Raw genomic sequence first — 21,016 nt, 5'->3', positions numbered from 1 at the left:
TTTTTAAGTAGTGTGGGCAGTGAATTAAAGATATCAAGAATTGTTGTGTATGGTAAATTTGTAAGACAGTGGGTGAATAAGCTAGCTACAGATTGATTAGTTTAAGAAAAGGGATTTTTAAGTGATACATTTAGGGGAGTGGAGGAAATGGATAGAGTGGAATAAATGTTAAATTAGATTTTATGGGGAGCCCGCTTTGAAATGTTATTAAAGTAGGACTTATTGTATAGTTTTAAAGTGGAAGGTGGTTTTGAATTGTTGCAATAATGCATAGATATAAAACACTATTATGCTAAATTAGAGTTATTTTATAATAGTTATAGTATAATGTGTTTGTTTTTTTTTGTTTTTTTTTTTTCTCTTCTTCTTTTCTGAAATGTATGGATAAAGGGGGATTTATAATACTCTTAGTAAGTAAAGGTCAGTATTTTGAGGAGGGAGTAAGTAATCTGTTATGAATTAGGGTTTTTTTTTGTTACGAAGAAGTCACAGGGGGGGAAGGGTGGGGAGGGGGGGTTAGGGAGGGTGGGGAGGGGGGGGAAAAAGGGGGAAAAATTTGTATTTGAAAACCTTTTCAATAAAAAAAAAAAAAAAAGAAAAATCAAATGTCCAGGTACAGGTTAGATGAAACCTGGCTCAATAGCACTAACTGCAAGAAGGATCTTGGAGTCTTAGTGGACAATCACCTAAATATGAGGAAGCCATGTATGGCAGCAGCCAAAAAAGCCAATGCAATCCTAGGTTGCATTAGCAGAGGGATAGAATCAAGAGCATGTTAAGTACCACTTTATAAAGCCTTAGTAAAACCGCACTTAGAATACTACATCATCCAGTTTTGGTCACCATACTATAAAAAAGATGCTGAGACTCTAGAAAGAGCGCAGAGAAGAGCAACTAAGGTGATTGAAGGCCTAGAGGCTAAAATATATGAAGAACGGTTGCAGGAATTGGGTATGTCCAGTCTAGTGAAAAGAAGGACTAGTGACATGATAGCAGTCCTCCAGTATTTGAGGGGCTGCCCCAAAGAAGAGGGGGTCAAGCTGTTCTCCAAAGCATCGGAAGGCAGGACAAGAAACAATGGATGGAAACTAATCAAGGAGAGAAGCAACCTGGAACTAAGGAGAAACTTCCTGCCGGTCAGAACAATTTAACCAGTGGAACAAATTGCCTCCAGAAGTTGTGGATGCTCCAACACTGCAGGCTTTGAAGAAGAGACTGAACAGCCACTTCTCCAGAATGGTAGAGGGTTTGGACTAGAAGACCTCCAAGGTTCCTTCCAACTCTGCTATTCTCTTATTCTTTGGTCTCCAAAGCATATAAGAATTAGCCTACATCATCTTTAAAAAACCAAAGCGGGGAGCAGAAACATAGAAATGGCCACTTCAAAATCTTCAAAAACCGAAAACGGAGTTAGCTGGATGTCCAAAGGATGTTGAGACTCAGAAAGAGCAATCTCTAACCTGGAGGTCTTTTACCGCAAAGCCCCTGGGCTGCGAGGCACACGAAGGGAGCAAGCTGCCAGCACTAACTTCACCCCTGTCCCTCAGCAGAGGGCTGGGGGGCCGATAGGAGTTACCTCAGCAGGATATGAGAGCAGAGGGCATCTCCAGGATGACCTGATTCCCCAGGCCAGCAGGATCTCAGAGTCGCTGCTGCTGAGTTTGTAATAAGAACAAGGGTGGCCAAATCCAGTGCCCACCCTCCTCCCTCCCTCCCTCTCTTTGTCCTCATGGCCGAGCAAGTTCAGGCCTGGTGCTAAGGACCACTTACTTCTCCAAGAAAATGCTGGAGAGGCTGTACACCTGGCCCATCTTCTGCAGCGTGATATCCAGCTCGGAGTGCAGCAGGGGGGCCGAACCGGCCTGCTCTGGCTGAGCCAGGACCTGCTCCGTCTGGGCGCTCACTTTGCCCAAACTCTTCTGGAGGGTTTCCAGCTCCAGGTGGATCTCCTGAGGGGAGGGAAGGGGAGGGGAGCGGAGCGGCGTCAGGGACCCAGGCCAGGAAGCCCCAAGTACAGACCTCAACCCCTTCTCCTGGGGAAAGGAGAGCGTCCCTGTCCCGTTTCAAGATGGGAAGGCAGGAAGCAGCTCCGTGGCCAGAGCAGTGGAGCCTCTGCTTCCCCCTCCCTGGACTGTGTCTGGGGCAGGACAAGAGTCTCCTGTGTCCCAGAGGAGATTCCATCAGCTTCTGCAGCTGTGCCGATCTCAATGCCAAAGGGAAGCCATACCTGCTGGTCGCTAATGCGCTGCACACATTCCTTAACGGGGTCTTGGTCAAGCGGAGAACGGATTTTGTGTATGGTGCGGGACTCACAGCCTTCGAGCTGCAGGCGGATGTCCTTCAGCTGGGAGATGAAGTTCCTGCACAGCGACTCCTCCTGTTCCCCTGCCACCCCACAAACCAAGCCTGGGGTTAACGGATCTCAGCACCGCTCGTGGCTACAGGTCAGTCAAGAGGGGAGCAAGGATGGGTTCCCAAGACCACCCAGGGAGCCCGTGGGGGGGGGGGGGGAGAGGCCCGGCCTGAAATCAAAGCGCAGACTCAAGGCTTGCCAAGGGCCCCAGACCTTACCTTTCTCCAACCCGCGCAGCAGCATCTCGTACTTCTGGGTGCAGACGGTGTAATCACGCTCTGCTTGCAGCCGGTCGTCCGGATGGAAGTTCTGGGAGTCCTGGCTGTCGCGCAGGAACTCCTGGTAGTGGGTCTCCAGGCTGCGCAGCGTCTGCCGGTAATCCTCGGGGGGCATTGTCCGAAACTGCAAAATACATGTGGTGTTGTTGTGGGGAGTCCAACAGAACATCAGCCGAACCAGCTGAGGTTCGTCCCTCAAGATCTCCGCAGGGCAACCTTCGAGCCTGGGCTGATCACCAACACAGCTCTCTCTGCAAGAGGCACCCTGGGCAGAGCTATACCCTGCCTGACAGATGGGGGAGACCTGGGGGTCCCTCAGCCCACACCAAGCAGTGAAGCTCAGGGGGCTGCAAGGGCTTCAAGGTGTTGGTTATCACCTTTAAAGTGCTCCATGGCATAGGACCTAGCTATCTTTGAGACCGCCTGCTGCTACCGATGACCTCCCACTGACCTGTGCGCTCCCACAGAGAGGGCCTCCTCGGGGTGCCATCAGCCAAACAATGTAGGCTGGTGACCCCCAGGGGGAGGGCCTTCTCTGTGGGGGCACCTACCCTCTGGAATCAGTTGCCCCCAGAGATAAGGAGAATCCAAGACCTCGGTGCCTTCCGCCGTGCCCTTAAAACCCACTTTTTTCAGCAAGCCGGGCTGGCTTAACTTTTTTTCTTAATTTTTTAAATGTTTTAAATGGGTTTGTTATTGTTCTTAAATTACGGGGCCAAATTTATATATATTCTTTTAATACTATTTTAATGTTTGTAATTTATATTTTTATTCGGCTGTACACCGTATATAAATTGGATATAAATAAAATAAATAAATGAATAAAAAGGGCTGGCAAGGATGCAGCTGCTGTCCCGTCTGACCTACCCTGCCTTACATCCTGAGCTCTACCTGGGCAGGAGATGCCCAGATGGGACAGTGCAAAGCCCCCAAAGGCCGATGGGGCTGACGCAGCTGAACCCTCTCCACCAACTGCACTGCCCCCAGCACGATTCAAAGGAGCTGGTCCTCTCCGTAAAGCTAAACCCCCTAAGGCCCCCTTTGCCTACGACCCGCCCAGCCTTCAGACCGAGTGGCCACTCTTCCCCTTCCCTGAGAAGCGCATCCCACCCAAACCCCTCAATCTGCAGATGGCCTTGCTGGTGGGGGCTCCATGGGTTGTGGGTTGGGGTGTCCCTGGTGTCCCAGCCTTTTGGAGGGGCTTCTGCTCCTTCCCTCTTTCTTGGACACTGCTTGGGAGTTCAATAGTCAGGAAGGGTCCACGAACAACGATGAAGAACCCTCAAGGCACCCCCAGACTTGTACCCTCTTCCCAGCTGCTGGTTCCCCCTTTGGGCAACTCCTGCCCATCCCCTCCAGCCAGCCCAAGGGATGCCGAGCCGGGCAGGGCAAGCCCTGCAGACCGTTCCTGGGGGTGGGGAGGTGTCTGCTGCTGGCCTGGGCTTGCCAGGAAAGCTGGCATCAGGGAGAGGGAGGGAATCTGGGTCTTACAATGAGGAGGGACCAGGTCTGGATCTGCTGGATCTCCCGCTGCAGGTACTGCCAGGAGAGCAGGCTCTTCATGTTGATGTGCAGCTGGTGCCAAGTGCTGAGCAGCTTCTGGTGCACCGTCTCCAGCCTAAAGGGACATGGGAGGGGGAGGTCAGGGCGGAGGCTGCCTCTCTCCAGGCTGGCTGGGGGAAGGGGAACAAAGCCAGGCTTGGAGCTCCTGCCTGCCCCCAGAGCTGGGGGCGGAAGTGGGGGCAGTGGGGCGCAATGGCCTGCTGAAGAAGGAAGGAAGCCTTTACTGCCACCCCAGAGTCCAGGTAAGAAGCACGTACCTCCCAACGGCTTCCAGGGCCTCCTTGTTGGGTGGGGGGATCAGGAAACAGATGGAGGGGGCCAGGGACTCCTTCCCGGCTGCATTCAAGACCTTCCACTTGTAGGGCTGGGCGTTGCTGAGGAGGGTGCAGTGATCCCCCTTGTGCACAGTGATCTGGGGGTGGAAAGGGAGGGCAGCTCAGCTGATGCCACCAGAGGCAGCCCCCCTTCCCTCCCCCGCCGCTGTGCCTTGGCCCCCCTCCTCACTCACCTCTACTTGCTTGTAGTCACAGACCGCCTGGAGGGGCAGCCGTCCCCTAACCGGGGGGCTTGCGCTGCGGGGCTTCAGCTGGACAATGGTCTTGGCCCGGTTGGCCAGCCCAGCCAGGTGACTCTGGTACTGTGTGAGATGGTCTTTCTCCTCCTGAAGTGGGGTGGGTGGGAGGCAGGAAGCAGCCCCGTTAAGTGAGGGGGAAGGAAGGCTGTTGGGTCAAGGGGAGGGGGCCAGTCCCACCCTCACCAGGGAGTCCTGCAGCAGGTCCTCTAAGCGAGTCACTGTGATGGACCGGTCGCAGGTGAACTTCTTCTTCATCGTTTCCTGAGTCTTGTGCAGAAACTCCTCTGCTTCCTTTATGTCAGAAAAGAACTGGGGGGGAGGGGGAGGAAGAGGATGGAGAGGGTGCCGATTGACACAGTGTCCTCTGGGGTTCTGTGCCCACCCACGCCCATCGCCAGAGGGAGCCAGAAGGATGAAGGCCGGCCGGTTCCTGCCAGAGTCCTGCTTTTCTGCTCGGCTGCTAGAGACTGTGCACCCTCCCCCTCCCTTCCTGAGGACTACCTGGAAGTAGCTGCTGTTCTCCTTCAGGTGAGCCTCAATGCAGCAGCACAGTTGCAGCAGCCAGCTCCACTGAGTCTGCAGGGCTGCCTGGAAGGCCTGCAGGGGGAAGCAAAGCAGAGTGGGCGGGGAAGACAGCAGAGGGAAGAACCCTTCCCACACTCCTGGGTGCCCACTTGGGGGGGCAGTGGGCAAGGGCCTGGAGTAGTCATCTGATGAGGGCTCCTCGTGATGCAGCCATGACTGCTGGCACTCCCCCCACCCCACCCACCTCCACCGTCTGCCTGGCTGGGTGATCCTCCCGCAGCAGCCGGTCGCCTGTGTTCTGGATCTCCTTGACCCGCCGCTCCCGCAGCTCCAGGTCTCTCATCAGGCCCTAGAGGGTGGCAGAGCACAGATCCGGGGGTCAGCTGGGGCCTGGCAGCTGGGCTCCTCACTCGGGGCCAGAGGGAGGGCGACTTTTACCGAGTAGCTCTCCTTCTTTGCGGCCATGTTGCTGTTGCGCTCGCTCCAGTCGTAATTCACCTCCTCTTCCTCCTTCTCATTCAGCCACATCAGCTCTTTGGTGGCCGCAGCCACAAACGCCTGGAGGCTCTCCAGGTGCCGCAACCGAGCCTTGGATGAGCTCTGCAAGACACGGATCACGGCGGCTCAGCCCAGCACTGAGAGGAGCCTGTCCGCCGGTCAAGGGATAGTGTCCGGGGCAAAGAGCGCCAGGGCACCCAATGCCGCTGCATCCCTAAGGGGGAGGAGAAGCGAGATCTCTGCCTGCACCCCCTCTGCTGCCCTGACCGTCCCCCGGCCATCTGCTCACCAGCAGCTTCTCGTACTGCACGTCCAGCTTGCTGAGGTAGTCCCGGTATGAGGTCTGTGGACCAGGAGAGAGTTGGGCCTACAGGGAGGAAAGGAGAGCCATGAAACCACTACTAGGCAGACATGGCAGCCCCCTCCTTCAACAAGCCTTGCTGGGAGGCTGGCATTCTCGGACCTCCATGTCTGGCACACACACACACACACACCCATCCTGTATACCTCATCCGCCCGGGCTCGCTCAATCTTGGGGCGGAACTCCTCAATGGAGCGGTGCAGTCCGCGGTGGCTGCCGAGCTGCGACTCCACCGTAGGCAGGTCCACACCCCATTCGGCTGCGTTGAGGCGAGCCTGGTTCTCTTCCACCCAGGTCAGCAGATCTTGCAGGTAGCGTAGGGTGACATCATCCAACTCTGGCCGCGGGCGCTGCGTGACCGGTACGGACACTTGGACTGTCCCAGATTTCAGGCGCAAGTTGTACTCAGTACGGATGGCCACAAGGCGCTCGTGCAAGCGGTAAACCCTGCAGGGGGGGAGGGAATGCTGTGCTACAGATGTGGGTCCCTGCAGGGAAGACAGCAGCCAGAGCTCCCCACTTCCAGGCCCAGTGAGAGTGGCTGCAGCTGCTCCTGCAGAGGGAAACTCCCACCACCAGAGGGCAGTACACAGAAAACTTGCTGGCAACGGGGGTTTTTCTGAGGGGCAGAGGAGGGCTCTAAGCCTCTAACTTCATGGCATCAGCTCTCCCATGTAAAGACAACCCCCTCCCCCCCCACCGTGTGTGAGGAGAAGGGATGGAAGGAGCATTACTGACCTGCGATACATCTGCTCGCCCTGGGGGTGGCGCCCATCCTTGAGGGCTTGCACATCATTGAAGAGCAAGCGGATCATGGCCTCGGCCTTGTCCAAGTCCCGCTCAATCTCCACCAAGTGCTGTGATGCTTTGCCTGCATTCAGCAGGCGGATGTCCTGCAGGAGGGGAACCAAGGACCCTGAGCCTGGCAGAGCACCAGGTCAGACCCTCCCACCCACTCCTGGTCCCAGGGTCCAGCAGAAGCAGAGCAGAGCGCCCCTCACCGACTGCAGCAGGGTGTCCGCCTGGTTGAGCTGCTCCTCACAGAGGCCGGACTCCATCTGGAGTTTGCTGACGATGCGCTGCAGCCGTTCCAACCTAGGAAGGCAGGAGGGGAGCGAGAGAGAAATGAACGAGGGCCCCGGCCAGCTCCCTCCACTCCACTGGGGCTCAGCTCTCGTCCCGCCTGGGCCAGGGGAGGGCAGCCTAGCTGTCCCAGGCTGTCTTGGCTCACACTGCCTGTTCGCCCAGATGCTTCCTGAAGAATACAGCGGGGGGGGGGAGGGAGGCGGGTGGTGAGTCACCAGCCGTGTGTTTCCCATTATGGCTGGGCTGGGCCCGCTGCGGTTGGGAGGGAGCTGCTGCCCCCCTGCCTGCCCGGCTCCTTTCCCAGGAAGAGGAAGTGCCTGACTCCAGCCCCTGTGCCCCCCAGCTTCCCTCTAGGCGCTCTGTTAGGCGCTCCTGCTTGCCTCTCAAACTCTGAGCGCAGAAGCTTCTCCCTCTCCAGGATGGCCACGTGCAGCCTGCCCCACTCCTTCTCCACGTCCAGTGGGTGGTAGCCCTGAGGGATCTTCAGTTGCCCGCTTTGCACAGCAGCCTAGTGGAGCCGGAAACAGATGGGAGCTGTTGACGACGGCCCCCAGAAGGCCACCCTGCCCTCCAGTAGGCTGGCATGCTGGGCGGCCCTGGGCCTCAGGTCCCACCAGGGCACCAAGGGGGCGATTCGGGCTCACCTCCAGAGACTGGAAGATCACCTTGGAGCGGCTCTTGTCAGCCTCTTTGGCGGGCAGCTCCATCTCTTTGAACTTCAAGAACTGGTGCCACAGGATCTGCGGGAGAACAAGGTGGAGGGATGGTGGGGTGGGCCAGGGTGGGTCCAGGGGGCTCTTTGCTCTGGGCCAAAGCAGCCAGCAACTCTCGTCAGGGCAGAGCTGGCCACGGAAGGGGACTCCCATGCCTATTCAGGGAGCCCTTTCACATGCACACCCAACAACCATGGGGTGCCTCCCCAACCCAGATGGGAGGACCAGGCCTGCCCTCGAGAGAAAAAGGCTGCCTCCCAGCCAGAGAGGGCTCTCACCTCAATCTCCTCATAGCTGGCAGGGAACTTCCTCTCCTCAAAGATCACTGCGTGGTGCTGGATCCACTGCAGAAGCAGGCTGACCACGCCGTAGTATTCCTGCCAGCGCAGCTGCAGCTCCTAAGTGGGGGGAGGGGGCATGAGGGAAAAGGTGGTGGGTGCTGAGGTCACACCTGCAGCCCACAGACTGGCCAGGCCTCCCCACTTCATCGCCCCCAATGCTCACGTTGGCTTTAATTCCATCCTGCACGTCCGGCACCCGTGGCATGGCGTCGTAGAGAGAGGACACATAGGTGATGATGGACTTCTCATCTGGCTGGGGCACATCCACATCTGGGAAAGAGAAAGGGAGAAGGGAGTGCTGTGCTGCCCCACTCAAAGGAGCCCCCTGCCCTGCCCATGGGGCAGCCCATCCCAGTACCTTCCGGGTCCAAGAGCCGCGTCACACCCAGGTCGTGTTCAGCCACCGAGAAGGCCTGCTCCAGATTCTCCACGTTGCTCTGGTGGTAGACCTTGTTCATGTCAATCAGCATTGGCCTGCAGAGGGGAGAGGCTGTGGTCAGAGACCCTCCAGCTCACCCTAAGAAGAGGGCCGAGCTTCTGCTGGGTCCCAATTCTGCGCCAGACCTTCCCCTGGAAGCGACGTGGCTACGTCTGTGCCCATCAATGCGGGGCTCATCGCCTGATCAATGGGGTGCTCAGCCTCCCCTGACACCAGCCTTTGTGCCCCCTGTGGGTCTTCCAGAGGTCGTATCAGTGTGGTCTGGAACAAGGCCACCCTGGACCTTAAGCTTCTGCTCCTTAAAATAGGGAGCATAGAAATAGCTGGAGTAATCAGCTCCCCAACAATTGGAAAAACTCAAGGTTCCAGTCCTCAAGGCCCACTGCAGTATCGTGCATGTGCGTGTGCGTGAACTTGTGTCCCAAGACAGGACATCATGAGCCCAGCAGAACCCTGCTTCCTTGTCCCCCTCAGGTCCTGGGCACTCTGAATGATTGCTTTGAAGCCCACTCCCCCCCGTCTGTGCCTGGGCCCCCTTCTTAGGGCACAGGAGCCTGCAGGGACCTGAACCCAATGCTCCTTGTTTGGGAGGGGTCCCAGGGCAGTCCGCAGCTTGGAGCAGACCCACTAGTGAATGAGATTCTGGTTTTTCAGAAGCAGCCTGCTGGTCGGCAAGGGGTCTGACCCTAAGGCACTCCCTCCCTCATGGGGCATCACAAGCTGCTGCTCCCCTTCTGCTGAGAGTCTGATGCCCCCTGGTCAATCTCCTTAGCCTTGACTTGGGAGTGGGCGCTGGGTGCCAGCTGGTGTGCCAGACCTCTGCCCTCCGTCAGCTGGGAGGGGAAGCGAGAGGCCGGGCCAGAGGGGCTCCAGCCCATCCCTACCCCATTGGTCAAGGAAGGTGGGGGCAATCCCCTTCCTCCCTTCACAAGCAGGGCAGTCTGCAGTTGAGGCCACTTGCCCGGCATCCATGGCTTCCTCTTGGGTGCAACACTGCAGCTCTTTCCATCATGGCCCCTTCAATGGGCCCCTGCCCACTCACCCCCGGCCCTGCCCCTTACTTGTGCCTGTGGATGACGGCGTTGAAGAGACGGCCATCACGCCAGCTGGAGGTGAAGTTGTCACAGCGCATGCCCTGGTACCCCTCCACCATGCGCTGCGACCACAGAAGCAGCTTCTCTTTGGCTGTCATGTCCTCCGACTGGCCGGTCACCTGGATGTCGGAGATCTTGGAGGAAAGAGGGACCGCCTGAATCCGGGAGCCTGACTGAAGGTGCTGGCCATCTGGGGATGGCACCTCCACCACCACCCACCCGACGGGCTGCAGAGCCTTCCGGCCAAGACTCGGCCACTTTCTGCGCCCAGACCTGGACCTCCCACCTGTCTCCTCAGGGCTGCCATGCGCCCCTCAAGAGGAGGATTGATTCTCTGTGCAACCCCCGGTGGTCATGATGCCCCAGGCCAGGCACTGGCCCTCCACTGGGAGCCTTGGAGGGCACCTTGGCAGCCTGCCCTCAGTAGTTGCCTCTGCCCAGCTGCAGGGCTCTAGATGCTCTCCTAAGCAAGACCCATCCCTGCATCTGGGGAACTCCAAGGCCTGCTGGTTCCCCCCCCCCAACTCGCCCAGGCCTAGCACTCAGTGGAAAATCTTGTGTCCTGAAGCGACTGATGGGTGAGTCAGCCCCACAAGCCGCAGCATCCTGTTCTCTCCCAGCCGCAGCCCACATTCCTCCCCTCCCCTAGGAACCACTCCTGGGATCCTCCTCCTCGCTTATTCCCCCTGCCAATACCCCCCCCAACCTGGAACCCCTTCTGAGCAGCCCCCTCCCTCCCCAGCCTCTGAAGGGAAGGGCAACCCCAGCCTCCTTTGTCCATCTGAACGCCTAGCGCTTGTGGAGAGGAAGGGGGTGGGGCTTACAAGAATCTGGCCCACAGCCGAGGGAGGGAGGGAGTGGCTGAAGAGAGGCCTTGCCCTCTAGAGCAGAGCAGGGAAGAAGGCTGGGGGGGCGGGAGTTGGCTTCACCTGGAAGTGGAGGATGATGGTCCAGATGAGGCCTAGTGTCAGCTTGGGGTTGCCATCGGCGATATCATCATTCCGGATGTTGACCAGTTTCACCTGTGGAGGTACGCGCACACACGCACGGTTACTAAAGGACCCCGCTGCCTTTTCACTCCTTCCCCTCCAGGCTCCTCGCCCAGGATGCTCACCTGCCGGTGCTTCAGGTAGTCCAAGGCAATCTGCACATTTTGCAGCTTGTGGAAGCGCATCCGTCCCTTCTCCCGGGGCTATGGGCAAAGGAGGCTCAGGTCAGGGCCCTGGAGAAGCCGGGTGTGTGTGTCCCCCTTCCCTCCCACCCTTGCTGAAAGGATCCGGAGAAGGGCAAAGAAAGCCAGGGAAGCCTGGCAGACAGAGCTAGGAAACAATGCATGGGAGAAAAGACTGCCCCGCCCCCACTTCTGCTCCCCCCCACCAGCCATCCCCACCCAGCTGAAGCATCCTGGGGCTATCTTAAGCTTGGCCGCTGCAAGAGAAGCACACAAGGCCACCCTCAGCACCACACTGGCTTCCCCTCCGGAAAAGGAGGAATTGCCAGGAGGTGGCCACACAGCCCCCTCCTTGCCTGCCCGCCACCCTGGATCCCCTCCGCAGTGCCCGGGGCTCAGGGGCAAGGGGACAGCCACACTGCCAAAGGGCCCACTGCAGAGGATCTGGTCATGCGATGCACCAGCCTCCCGTCAGCAGTTATGGGTCAAGCAAAGCTTTCGGAGGGCATGGACAGGACGCGGCTTCTGCGTAAGCGAGGAGGCGGTGCGCATCAACCGGCCTCCTCTCCAGCGGGCGCTGAGAGCAGCAGCAGGGGTGCCATGCAGAACCAGGCGGGACCACTCACCAGGCGCAAATTCCGGATCACGTCGCGCTCTCTGGGCTGAGCAGCAGGTGACAGCCGAGCGAGAGGGAAGCAGAGGTCAGAACCCAGCAAAGAGAAGAGACAGACAAACAGCACAGGGAGCGGCAGACAGACAACCCAGAGGAAGTGAGAGAGAAACAGAGTCCGGAGTAGCTCTTGCATTAGAGTGCGCAGGCAGGCTCAACCTGCCATAGAGGGGGTGAGGAGGAGGAGGTGGCAGCAGGGGGGCGCTGGAGGGCGGCAGCATCCCAGGTGTCATTCTAAGCACCACTCTTGGGTGGGAGCAATTTGGTGTCCATGCATCTCACGCCTTCATCCTCCTTCCGAAAAGCCTCTCTCTTAACTCAGGAGGCCACTAAGATGGCACTCAACCTCCACAGATCTCCTTTGAGCGTCCCGAAGGCCGGCTGCCATTCCTCTTCCCGAACAGCACCAGTGATACCGCCTGTATCTCTATTGGCGCAGGCATCTGACATGGAGGTGGTAGAGGAGACGTCCCCCTCCAGCTACTTCTTTGGCCACAGCACAGCCGGGGCTGGGGTGACTCCCGTGGTGTTGGGCCTAGACGTCCAGCCCCTGGGGAACCCAGCTCCGAGGAAGGGGTCCTGGCAGAAGAGGGCAGGAGCAGCTCCCTCCCCAAAGCCTCTGACCGGCCATGCAAGGGTTGAGCAAGAGGGAAGCTGCTGCTCGGACTCCTGGCTCAGGCCAGGCGACAAAAGGGTGCAGGCAGTGTGCAGCTGGGGAGGAGGTGCAGAGCAATCTGCAAACAGGAGGCAAGGGCGGCAGACGCTGGTGGGGCGGCGGCACAGCGCTGGGGACCCTGGTGCAGAAGCTTGAGCTGCTTCCTCTGGAGCTCGGGTGGGAAGAGTGGCACTGCCCACCGAGCCCCGAGCAGCAGGTGCAGGAGGCCACGTACCAGAGTGTCCCCTGAGAGCACTTCCAGCAGTGAGATCAGGTTGTGTCCATCTCGCAGGTCCTCGTAGAGGTCATTCACATGGCGCTGAGCCTGTGGAGGCAAAGAGGGATTGAGAAGTGGACCCAGCTGGGAGGCGACTGGGGTACGGTGGGTGTGGGCTTGCTAGGCATGCCAGTCTGGCAGCCACGCCCATGCCAGTTCAGGGAGGTGGTTGCACCCAGCCCCTGCCCTCCATTTGGCTTTGGGGTTGCCTCTAAGAGGCTTGCTCTTCACCCCCACCCCAGATAGCCTGTTTCAGGCAGCCATCACCAGAGGAAGAGGAATTCCTGGAGAATAAAGGGAGGGAGGGAGGGAGGGAGGGAGGGAGGGAGGGAGGGAGGGAGGCAGGCAGGCAGGCAGGCAAGCAGGCAGGGGGTCAAAGCCCAGCCTGCCTTGGCACATACCTCTGCTCGCCAGTGCTGTTGCCAAGGCAGGTGAGAAGAAAGAAAGAAGGAGAGAGAGAAGCATCAGGGAGAGATGGAGAGAGAAATCGGGATGGAGAAATGCCCACAGAAAGCACCTCACAAATGGGGGTCCTGCAACCAGCCCCCAGGCTTCCCCCATCAGCCCAACTGGTGGCACTTCCAACTGCTGTGCCTGGGCAGCATGAGGTAGAGCTCCCAAAGCAGAGGAAAGCAGCCAGTGGTGGGTTCTATAGAACTGGTAGTAAAACCGGAGGGAGGCTCCACTCAATGACCCCGACGTCATCAGAACGCTTCTGCGCATGCACAGATGATCACGCGCACGGCCCCGTTGCGAACCGGTAGTAAAGGTAAGTAGAACCCACCCCTGAAAGCAGCCCCCAAGAGACGGCTGCCCTTCTGGGCTCCTGCTGCAGTTCCCCAGGGCAACCCCTCTCCATCACCCAGAGCCCTTCCCCAGAAATCCCACCCCATCTGCAGGCACAGCTCCGGGGCTCTCAGCCCGAGCCCAGATCCATGATGTGGGGAACACAAAGACTCTGTGCCCCCAGAAACTGGGTCAGGGACCAGGAAGAGGGTCTCCTTCAGGGAAAGGAAAGGAAGAAGGAAAAGACGTTGAAGCCAGTTATGTCCCCAATGGTGCCTAGAAAATGGTGGGTGGGTGGGACGGATGGCGGCTGCACTGTTGTGGCCCTCCTGCACACAATCCACTGCTCACAGCCACATCCCTGGGAAAGCTCAAGGCCCCCAGAACTGGCATCCTTTCTGCCTGGCTCAGATCCAGGCAGGGAGGTTGACACTCGTTCTCCAGAAGCTGCCCGAGACCACCCAGCTCCCCCCCCCCAGGGAAAGGGGGGCTTACCTTGAAGAGGTGCTTGTTGACCCATTTGGTGAAGGTTTTCTTCTGGACCCGGTCCCGCTCATCTGCAAGAGAGGACGTGTGTGTGTATGTGTTAAGTGGGGCCTATGGAAGAAGGGAGTAAACCGAGCAGAGAGGATGGGAAGGAAACCCGCACTAGGAACCTCCACCTCTCCAGAGGCTGGCCAGGGACAGGCGAAGACCCCTCAGTGGGCTCACACTCTCTTGCCAACCCCCCGTCCCCCCCCCGGGCTCCTCTGGAGGCCTGGGCAAAGGAGGGGCTCTGCCATATCCCAGCACAGCCTCACCTCCTCCACCAGCAGCAAGGAGAGGCCTTGTGGGATGGGGTCGCTCCCCCTTGCACAGATCTCCAAAGGGTGCCTTGGGCTAACTGGGCCATCAGCCCCCCTGCATTCAGGTCTCAGCTGCTCTCTCGTACCCCCAACCGATGCAGCGAGACTCTTTTGTCCCGGTCACTCACTCTGGCACAACACAGACCTCCTGTTGATTCACCACTCATCCTTCCCCACTGCAACCCACGTTCCTTTGAGTCCCCCCTTGTGACGGCTCTGGGCTTTCAACCTAGGCTTGCCTGATGCACCAATTCCAGATCACACCCTGGGCAGAAACAGACTTTTCTCCCTTCCCACTATTGCTTCCTCTTACCCCTACAACCCTTGCAATACAGGACATTATATCTGTTTTCTTTCTGCCGCATTTGGACAACTTAACAAATTTTCACCCAAAATCCTTTTGACAGGTTACTTTTCAGATTTGTACCACAGACGCCACCGAGCCAGTTTTGGCTCTGAACGGCACAGAAAGCCAGCCAGCCACAGTAACCTCTGCATGAGACATTCGGGCCTCCCCCTTCCCCCTTCAGGACTTTGAACGGCCAACCCGCCCGGATCCCAACATTCCACTTATTCTCAAGATGCTGGGCTTCCATCAAACCTTCTTCTGACCACAATCAACCACCGTCCTCTAACCCCAGAGCATTCCCCACCTCAGCCCTGTTCACTAAACCAACATTCATATCGTTCTCACGGAGCTGCTTAGCAGAGAAAAAGTAGCCTGCACACCACTTGCAGACAAAGCCACCCCTCCACTGCCAGCTCCCAGGCCCTTCCCATGGGAACCTGCCTTCCTGGGGCCCCTCGTGTCTCCACACACAGCCTGCACAGCCACACCAAACCCAAGCCACGTCCGTGTCTCAACCTTTCTCCCCAACCCCATCTCCACCCGGAACCTGACCAGTTTTCAAAATTCTCAGAGCAATTATAACTTCTTTTTTCATCATTTTTGCTTGGATGTTGGTTCCAACTCCACACTTTAATATATTCTTATCATTTCAGTGCAAACCCTAAAATTCTTTCCCCACTCCTTCTCTCCGGTTTTCACTCCAAATAATGTTCTTATTTATAATTCCACTCACTCTGCAGAAGCCTTCTTGTTTAGTCCTCTTCGTTTAATCCCCAAACAATTAATTTCCATTAGAACTATTCTGCATTTTCTCTGCCTCTTTTAATCATTCTCTTGCACCTCACTCACGAGGTCTCCTATTTCATCATTTGTCCAGCATCCTTTTTATATTTCCTGTTACTGTAACTCCGGCACTTCTGTGGGCCCCTGTGAGAATTCCGCTAAGTATTTTCAAAGCAGATTCTGCATCTTCTTTTCTCATATCAACTTTTCATTCATTCTCTTGGGGAGAATAATCAGTTTTTCCAGCAGCACATTCGTTTTTCTTTTACTTTTCCTTGCAATTCTTCTCATTCCTTTTTCCCCATGATCCACTCCTGACCTCCAACTCACGTACAACGTTAGGCCTACTTGCAATGACACCAGATCCTACTTTCCAGCATATATTTTGGTTCCATCATTCATAACAAAGCCAACCCACCCCAGGTGCTCCTCTGCTGCAGAAGATCTGCTCACCCTTGCCGCTTGTACTGGCGTCATGGACCTTATGCGTTTTTCTTTCCCCGTTGATTCACTTGGGCTCTTTTCCACTTACACAAACCCCCTCCCCCTTACACTATAAACTGCAATCTTTAATACCCCGTCCTCTCACCAGATGGGCCCATCTCTGCTGCGGATCATGGTTTGGTCAAGGGAGGCTCTCACGTGACAGACAGACAGACACAGACACATCAAATAGAACAGGCCAAAGTCCCACCCTGCCCCAGGCTACATTCCCTGTGGACGGGGTGTCTATCTGGCCAGGATGCCACCAGCACAAAAGAGACCAGGTTTTACTCAAGAGTAAATCAAGCACCCCCTCATTTTTCAAGCCAAGCCGCTTTTGGGAAGGACCAAACTCTCGCCTGCATCCCAACAGTTGGCAGGAGCACAAGCAGCCTGGCTCTTGGCCAGAATCCTGGCAAAACAGCCTTTCTTCACAAAGCTGCTGGCAGCTGTGCGCCTGATGCTTTGGTCGGCTTTATTTATGATGGGATGCTCTGGATGGTAGAATGAGAAAGGTCCCTCAAGGGCTAAGGCAATATTATCGATCACAATCCACTCGAGGTCTGGACGTAAAAGATCATTACTCCATATGGTGAGCGAGCGGAAGGCCCGGGAGGAGGGTGGCCAATGGAGGAAGAGCAAGCGCCGGGGGTGTGGGGGGACCAGCCAAGGTCGGATCAGGCCCGGCACAAGCGCCCACCAGCCTCCCCGGCAGCGCTGCTGCCCTTCCCCTCGAGCCTCCTGCCAGCCAACCCCCTTCGGGCCAGGTGGGGCCGCGGCTTCGCTGAGGCAGCAGCCTGGCGTCCCAGCGCCCTCCCCCAGGTGTGCTCCCCCCGTCCGCCCCGGCTCAGCAATCGCCGACGGGACCTTCGGGCGCTTCCCTTCTTCCTGCAGGACTTGCCTGGGATCAGCAGCAGCGGCCGCCGCCGCCGGCCCGCCCCCTCCGGCAGGGTCCACGCGGGTCGAGGAAAAGCTCCCCCCCGCGGGAACGCTCGGCAGGGCCCGGGCCGTTCCCTCCGCCCGACGAGCCTTTGCTCCCCACGCCGCGCACCAGGAAATGGCCCGGAGGCAGAGCGGGGAGGCTCGGCGGCGCCGGGGAAGGCGACCTTCGAGCGCGGCAAAGGCGGCAGGGTAAGCGGACTCCGGAGGACCCGCAGCCGCGGCCCCCACCCCGTACCTTTCTTGCCCTCGGAGGCGCGCAGGACGGCCTTGTACAGGTTCTCCTCGGAGCTGCCGGGTTGCATCAGCCCCCCTGGGGAGGGACCCCCGCCCCCCGCCCGGCTGCGCCCCCTCGGCCGCGACATGGGCGCCCCTGACGCCGCTCGGCTCCTCACAGACACTTCCCCACTCCACGCGGACGCTCCCGGCCGAGGCTGCTACTGAGCGGAACAAGGTTGGCGCAAGCAGGCCAGGACGCTCGGCCCCCCGCCCGCCCGCCCTCCCTCCCTCGGAGCCGCTGGGCTGGGCGGGCCCTGGGCTTCCCTTGCCCCCCCCCCCTCTGCCTGCCTCGCCCGCCTCTTGCACAGGCAGGAAACCGCTCCCGGGCCATTTAACTGCTTCCCGGCCGGCCATCCCCGCAACGCCCAGATGAAAGACAAGAGAGAAAGACCCAGAGGGGCTCGAGCCCTATACTGGGGCTGGGGGAGGGGGATAACAAGCCCTGAGCCCCAGTGCTCTTCGCCTGCCCTCCGATGGGGAGGGGGGCTCCTGAGCAATCCCAGGGAAGAGGAGGGGGCGCCTCTTCCCTGGCACAGCAGCCTTGCCCACAGAGAGCACAAAAGGGGCTTCCAGTGTCGCTCCCTTCAGGCTTGCCCACCTCTCAAAGTGGGTCTCTTGGGCCGCCATCAGGGCTACTCTGGGTGGCTGTTGCCCACAGGGCAAGGGCAGCCCACCCCCTCCGCCCCCCCCATCCAGGCTGCCTTGATTCTGAGCGGCAGCCAGAGGCACATGAGATCAACTGCTCTGGGTTTCTGCTGTTCTGGGGGCTCCCCCCCCCATTCTAAAAGGGAGGGTGCATCCGGCCCTCTTCAGTCTGGACACGGGCAGAGCAGAGCACATAGGTAGAGCTGACGGTGGATCTGCCTCCGCCCAAGAAAACATCCATGTTCTGGGAGCAAAGGTTGCTAACTGTCAGGGCTGCACATCCCCAGGCAGCACATTCCAGGCTGGCCAGGCCCAGCCCCACCCAGCTCCGCTGAGGCAGACCTGGGCTGGGCCCAGACACAGGAATGCACGGCAACACAAGGGCTTCAAAGCCTCCCAGCAGCCCCCACTGCCACCGCCCATGCGTCTGGGGTGCCAAAGCACGTCAGAAAGGTGGGGCTGGGCGCTCATCCTGCCAGGGAAGCCGCCTGGAGCCAAACTCCCCACCCGCCTGAGTCACATCCCATGGAGGAAGCCAGTGGCCGCAGGGCACCACTCTGGAAGCAGGAGGGGATGGGAAGGGAGAGGGAGGGAGGGAGGGAAGGGCTCCCTCATTCTCCCCACTGCAGGAGCCAGGCAGAAGAGATGCATGTGCCTTGCCTTCCATCTGGAGACAATCTTATCCTGGCCTTCAGCTCACAAAACAGCGGTCAAAGGGGGCCTGCTTGATCACAAAATAGCTGTACCAAGCCAGGGGGTGAGCCCCTCCCCACTAGGACCCAGCTCTAGAACGTAAGGCAGCCCACAGGCCTGGATGGATGAGATCCTCCAGATCCAAACTTCTGCACAGGAGCAAAGGAAAGGAAGGGTTTTCCAGAAACTGGAAGTCATGAATGTGAAAGGACCTCATGCTGTACGTGAATCAGCAGCGCGAACCATCTGATAAAAAAAATGAATGGCGAAGATTTCAGCATTTTTAAAAGATTGTTCACAAGAGACTTATGAATGGGAATGGAAAAAGTGGATAGATTATGTTCAGAACAAATATCAAATTAGGAAGTATCAAATAGCTTTTATTTGAAAATGATATTTTAAGATAGAAATATTTCAATGTAATGAAGGTGAAAAAAATTATGAGGGGGAGGGAGGGGTTCAAGTTTTATATAAGTTTTATACTAAGGGTTTTTTTTACCTGATATGAGTATATTGTGTGGAAGTCCGGGGGGAGGGCTAGGGAGGTTGGGAAGTTTGGGGTGGGCTGAGGGGAGGGGAAAGGGGTGAAAATGTAATTGTAAAACTTTTGCAATAAAAAAAAATGAATGCAATTTTTACAACAGACGTGTTTTCTGAATCATAGGAAATAACTTTCCGCCCGACTCCACCCATGATGGAAGAAGGGCTGCTACGCTGTCTTTGCTCTGCTCTTTGGCTCAAAGGTCCTCCTTTATTCCTGTGCCCCTCAAGCCTCCCTCAAAATTGCAATGATGACACAGAGTGACATCACCAAGAGATGGGGAGTCCGCAGTGGCTGTCCGGGACCAACCCCTCCCTCCCCTCCTCTGCCTCGCAGTTCAGTTGCTTCCCAAGCAAAGCTTACAATACCCTCTCCTCTCCCTCCCCCCGCCCCCCCGCATCCAACTCATGGCACACTTCCCAAAAGGGTTCCTGAGGGCCAGAGACAAGATATCCCGAGGGGTGGGCACAGTAGGGGCCTTCAAAGCCATGAATCCCCCCCCCTTGTGTAAGGCCAGATCTTACACAAGTCCTTTCAGGATGACCTCGGAAGGCAGGGGCGGGGAAGGACAACAAGACATTTGCTAAATTACGCCCATATGAACCAGAAATGACTTTAAAGATCACAACTGGCACCAAAATAGACGAAATAGATGTTATTTTTGAAAGGGCAGCTGATTCGGTACCAGCTGTACCTTTGAGACCACCTTCAAAGGCGGCCCTGCCTAGAACACCTGGCTGCAATCCTACAGAGCTGGGCCACAGGCAGCGGAGTTTGGCTGCTCTTCAAGAGTTGCTGGTTTGTAAAGGTAGGAAGTTCTATCTCCTGCCCTTTCTGGGCTAAAGAGCCATTTAATTCTGAGGAACAAGCCTTACTCCTGAGCTACGCATGGTCCTATGGCAATGTGAAACTCGGATGGGGGCGAGGGGAGGCTATTTATTTCTGGAGTCAAGGATCCACTCAGTTAACAGACTGAACACTTCAACAGGTGAGACTGGTTGTGTTTAAGCCCTGAGCACCCTGCCCAGGAGGACAGCCTAGCTGGATCCAGCCGCACGTTCTCCGACTGGCCATCCAGAGGAACATCTGCCACCATTAGTCCCCTGCAGTCTAGATTTGGAGGGGTGCTATCCTCTACTTGTAGGTCAGGTGGGGTCTTCCAGGCCAATAGCCTTTGAGAGACTAGCCCTGCTTGACTGCACCCAATCCCTTTCAAAGCCATCCAAGTTAATGGTTATCACCCCACTTATGTCAGGTACACAGAGGAGCCTTCTCATCTGGAGGATTGCTTGCTGGAGGATGTGAGGAGGACAGGGAAGAAGTGAGGCAGCCCCGCTCCAGCAGCCCAGCTTGCTGGATTGGCACTGGAGCCAGTGACGCACCAACTCTGGCCTCTGTAGGCCCAGCAACTTCCCACGGCTCCCCATTCATACATGCTGATAGTTTTTCACTCAGAGATTTGGCCTAAAGGGCAGGAGAGCAGATTCTGCAGATCCTGAGCACGAGGGGGAGGCGCTGTGTGGTTGAATTGGTCTTTTCAAAACAAAAGTCACCTGGAAGTGGCTTTGTTGTGTATTGGACACAATTTGCTTCTCCTCCAGATTGTTTGTTTACCCATCTCAGTCCATGCCTGACCAGCCTCAAGGTAGGACTTCCTCAGAAAGAGTTCTCACTAACTGCAACAACTCCAATTACAGCTCTGGCTGGGACAGAGGCACACCTTTGTTTACATTCTGGCTGCCAGCCTAGCCAGAAAAAGGAACGACCCCCAAAAGGAGGAGAGAAAAGTTCCCTTGTCCAAGTTTGGGTCCCTGCTGCCTTTTTCCAAGCTAAAGAGTCCCAAATGTTCCAGCCTTTCCTTCAGATCTTTTTGGAGCGTTTTCCCCATTGTATCCCTCCAGAAATCTGGCAAGCAGAACTTTCCAGAGGCTGCCTAATTGCCAGTTTCCAGGGCCTCCTCCCTGGGTAGGACACAGGCTGAGAAGAGCCTCGGCGAGGGGGGCGAATGGCTTGTCCCCCTCCTTCCTCCTCCCCTTTGCACACTCTGCACCCGTGGCAGTTCTGCCTGCAGCCTA

General features: G+C 57.3%; 1 protein-coding gene across 28 annotated transcripts in view; it reads right to left on the bottom strand.

Moving 5' to 3' along the window:
• PLEC (plectin) overlaps positions 1 to 21,016 on the bottom strand; it is an 83,330-nt gene that overhangs the window by 19,110 nt on the left and 43,204 nt on the right. For 9 of the 28 annotated variants that reach the window (XM_034419970.3, XM_034419987.3, XM_034419992.3 and 6 more), the window contains exons 2-27: positions 13,880 to 13,941; positions 13,000 to 13,014; positions 12,557 to 12,646; positions 11,623 to 11,658; positions 10,940 to 11,017; positions 10,755 to 10,847; positions 9,793 to 9,959; positions 8,651 to 8,766; positions 8,456 to 8,562; positions 8,230 to 8,349; positions 7,883 to 7,978; positions 7,619 to 7,746; positions 7,154 to 7,247; positions 6,891 to 7,045; positions 6,299 to 6,599; positions 6,081 to 6,158; positions 5,732 to 5,893; positions 5,538 to 5,642; positions 5,270 to 5,365; positions 4,952 to 5,077; positions 4,703 to 4,855; positions 4,452 to 4,606; positions 4,123 to 4,249; positions 2,572 to 2,755; positions 2,228 to 2,385; positions 1,771 to 1,949 (exon numbers count right to left, since the gene is read on the bottom strand). In XM_034419970.3, coding sequence (XP_034275861.2) covers positions 1,771 to 1,949; positions 2,228 to 2,385; positions 2,572 to 2,755; positions 4,123 to 4,249; positions 4,452 to 4,606; positions 4,703 to 4,855; positions 4,952 to 5,077; positions 5,270 to 5,365; positions 5,538 to 5,642; positions 5,732 to 5,893; positions 6,081 to 6,158; positions 6,299 to 6,599; positions 6,891 to 7,045; positions 7,154 to 7,247; positions 7,619 to 7,746; positions 7,883 to 7,978; positions 8,230 to 8,349; positions 8,456 to 8,562; positions 8,651 to 8,766; positions 9,793 to 9,959; positions 10,755 to 10,847; positions 10,940 to 11,017; positions 11,623 to 11,658; positions 12,557 to 12,646; positions 13,000 to 13,014; positions 13,880 to 13,941 — 3,181 coding nt within the window. Of the gene's footprint in view, positions 1 to 1,770; positions 1,950 to 2,227; positions 2,386 to 2,571; positions 2,756 to 4,122; positions 4,250 to 4,451; positions 4,607 to 4,702; positions 4,856 to 4,951; positions 5,078 to 5,269; positions 5,366 to 5,537; positions 5,643 to 5,731; positions 5,894 to 6,080; positions 6,159 to 6,298; positions 6,600 to 6,890; positions 7,046 to 7,153; positions 7,248 to 7,618; positions 7,747 to 7,882; positions 7,979 to 8,229; positions 8,350 to 8,455; positions 8,563 to 8,650; positions 8,767 to 9,792; positions 9,960 to 10,754; positions 10,848 to 10,939; positions 11,018 to 11,622; positions 11,659 to 12,556; positions 12,647 to 12,999; positions 13,015 to 13,879; positions 13,942 to 17,021; positions 17,328 to 21,016 lie in introns of those variants that run through there. The other 19 variants (XM_034419991.3, XM_034419993.3, XM_034419971.3 and 16 more) reach the window with 6 other exon arrangements.

This window comes from Pantherophis guttatus, chromosome 3, assembly GCF_059756535.1.
Source record: "Pantherophis guttatus breed Tessera chromosome 3, ASM5975653v1, whole genome shotgun sequence".
Lineage (NCBI taxonomy): Eukaryota > Metazoa > Chordata > Lepidosauria > Squamata > Colubridae > Pantherophis > Pantherophis guttatus.
Note: the sequence above shows the minus strand (reverse complement) of the source record. Positions and strands in the feature narration are given on the sequence as shown.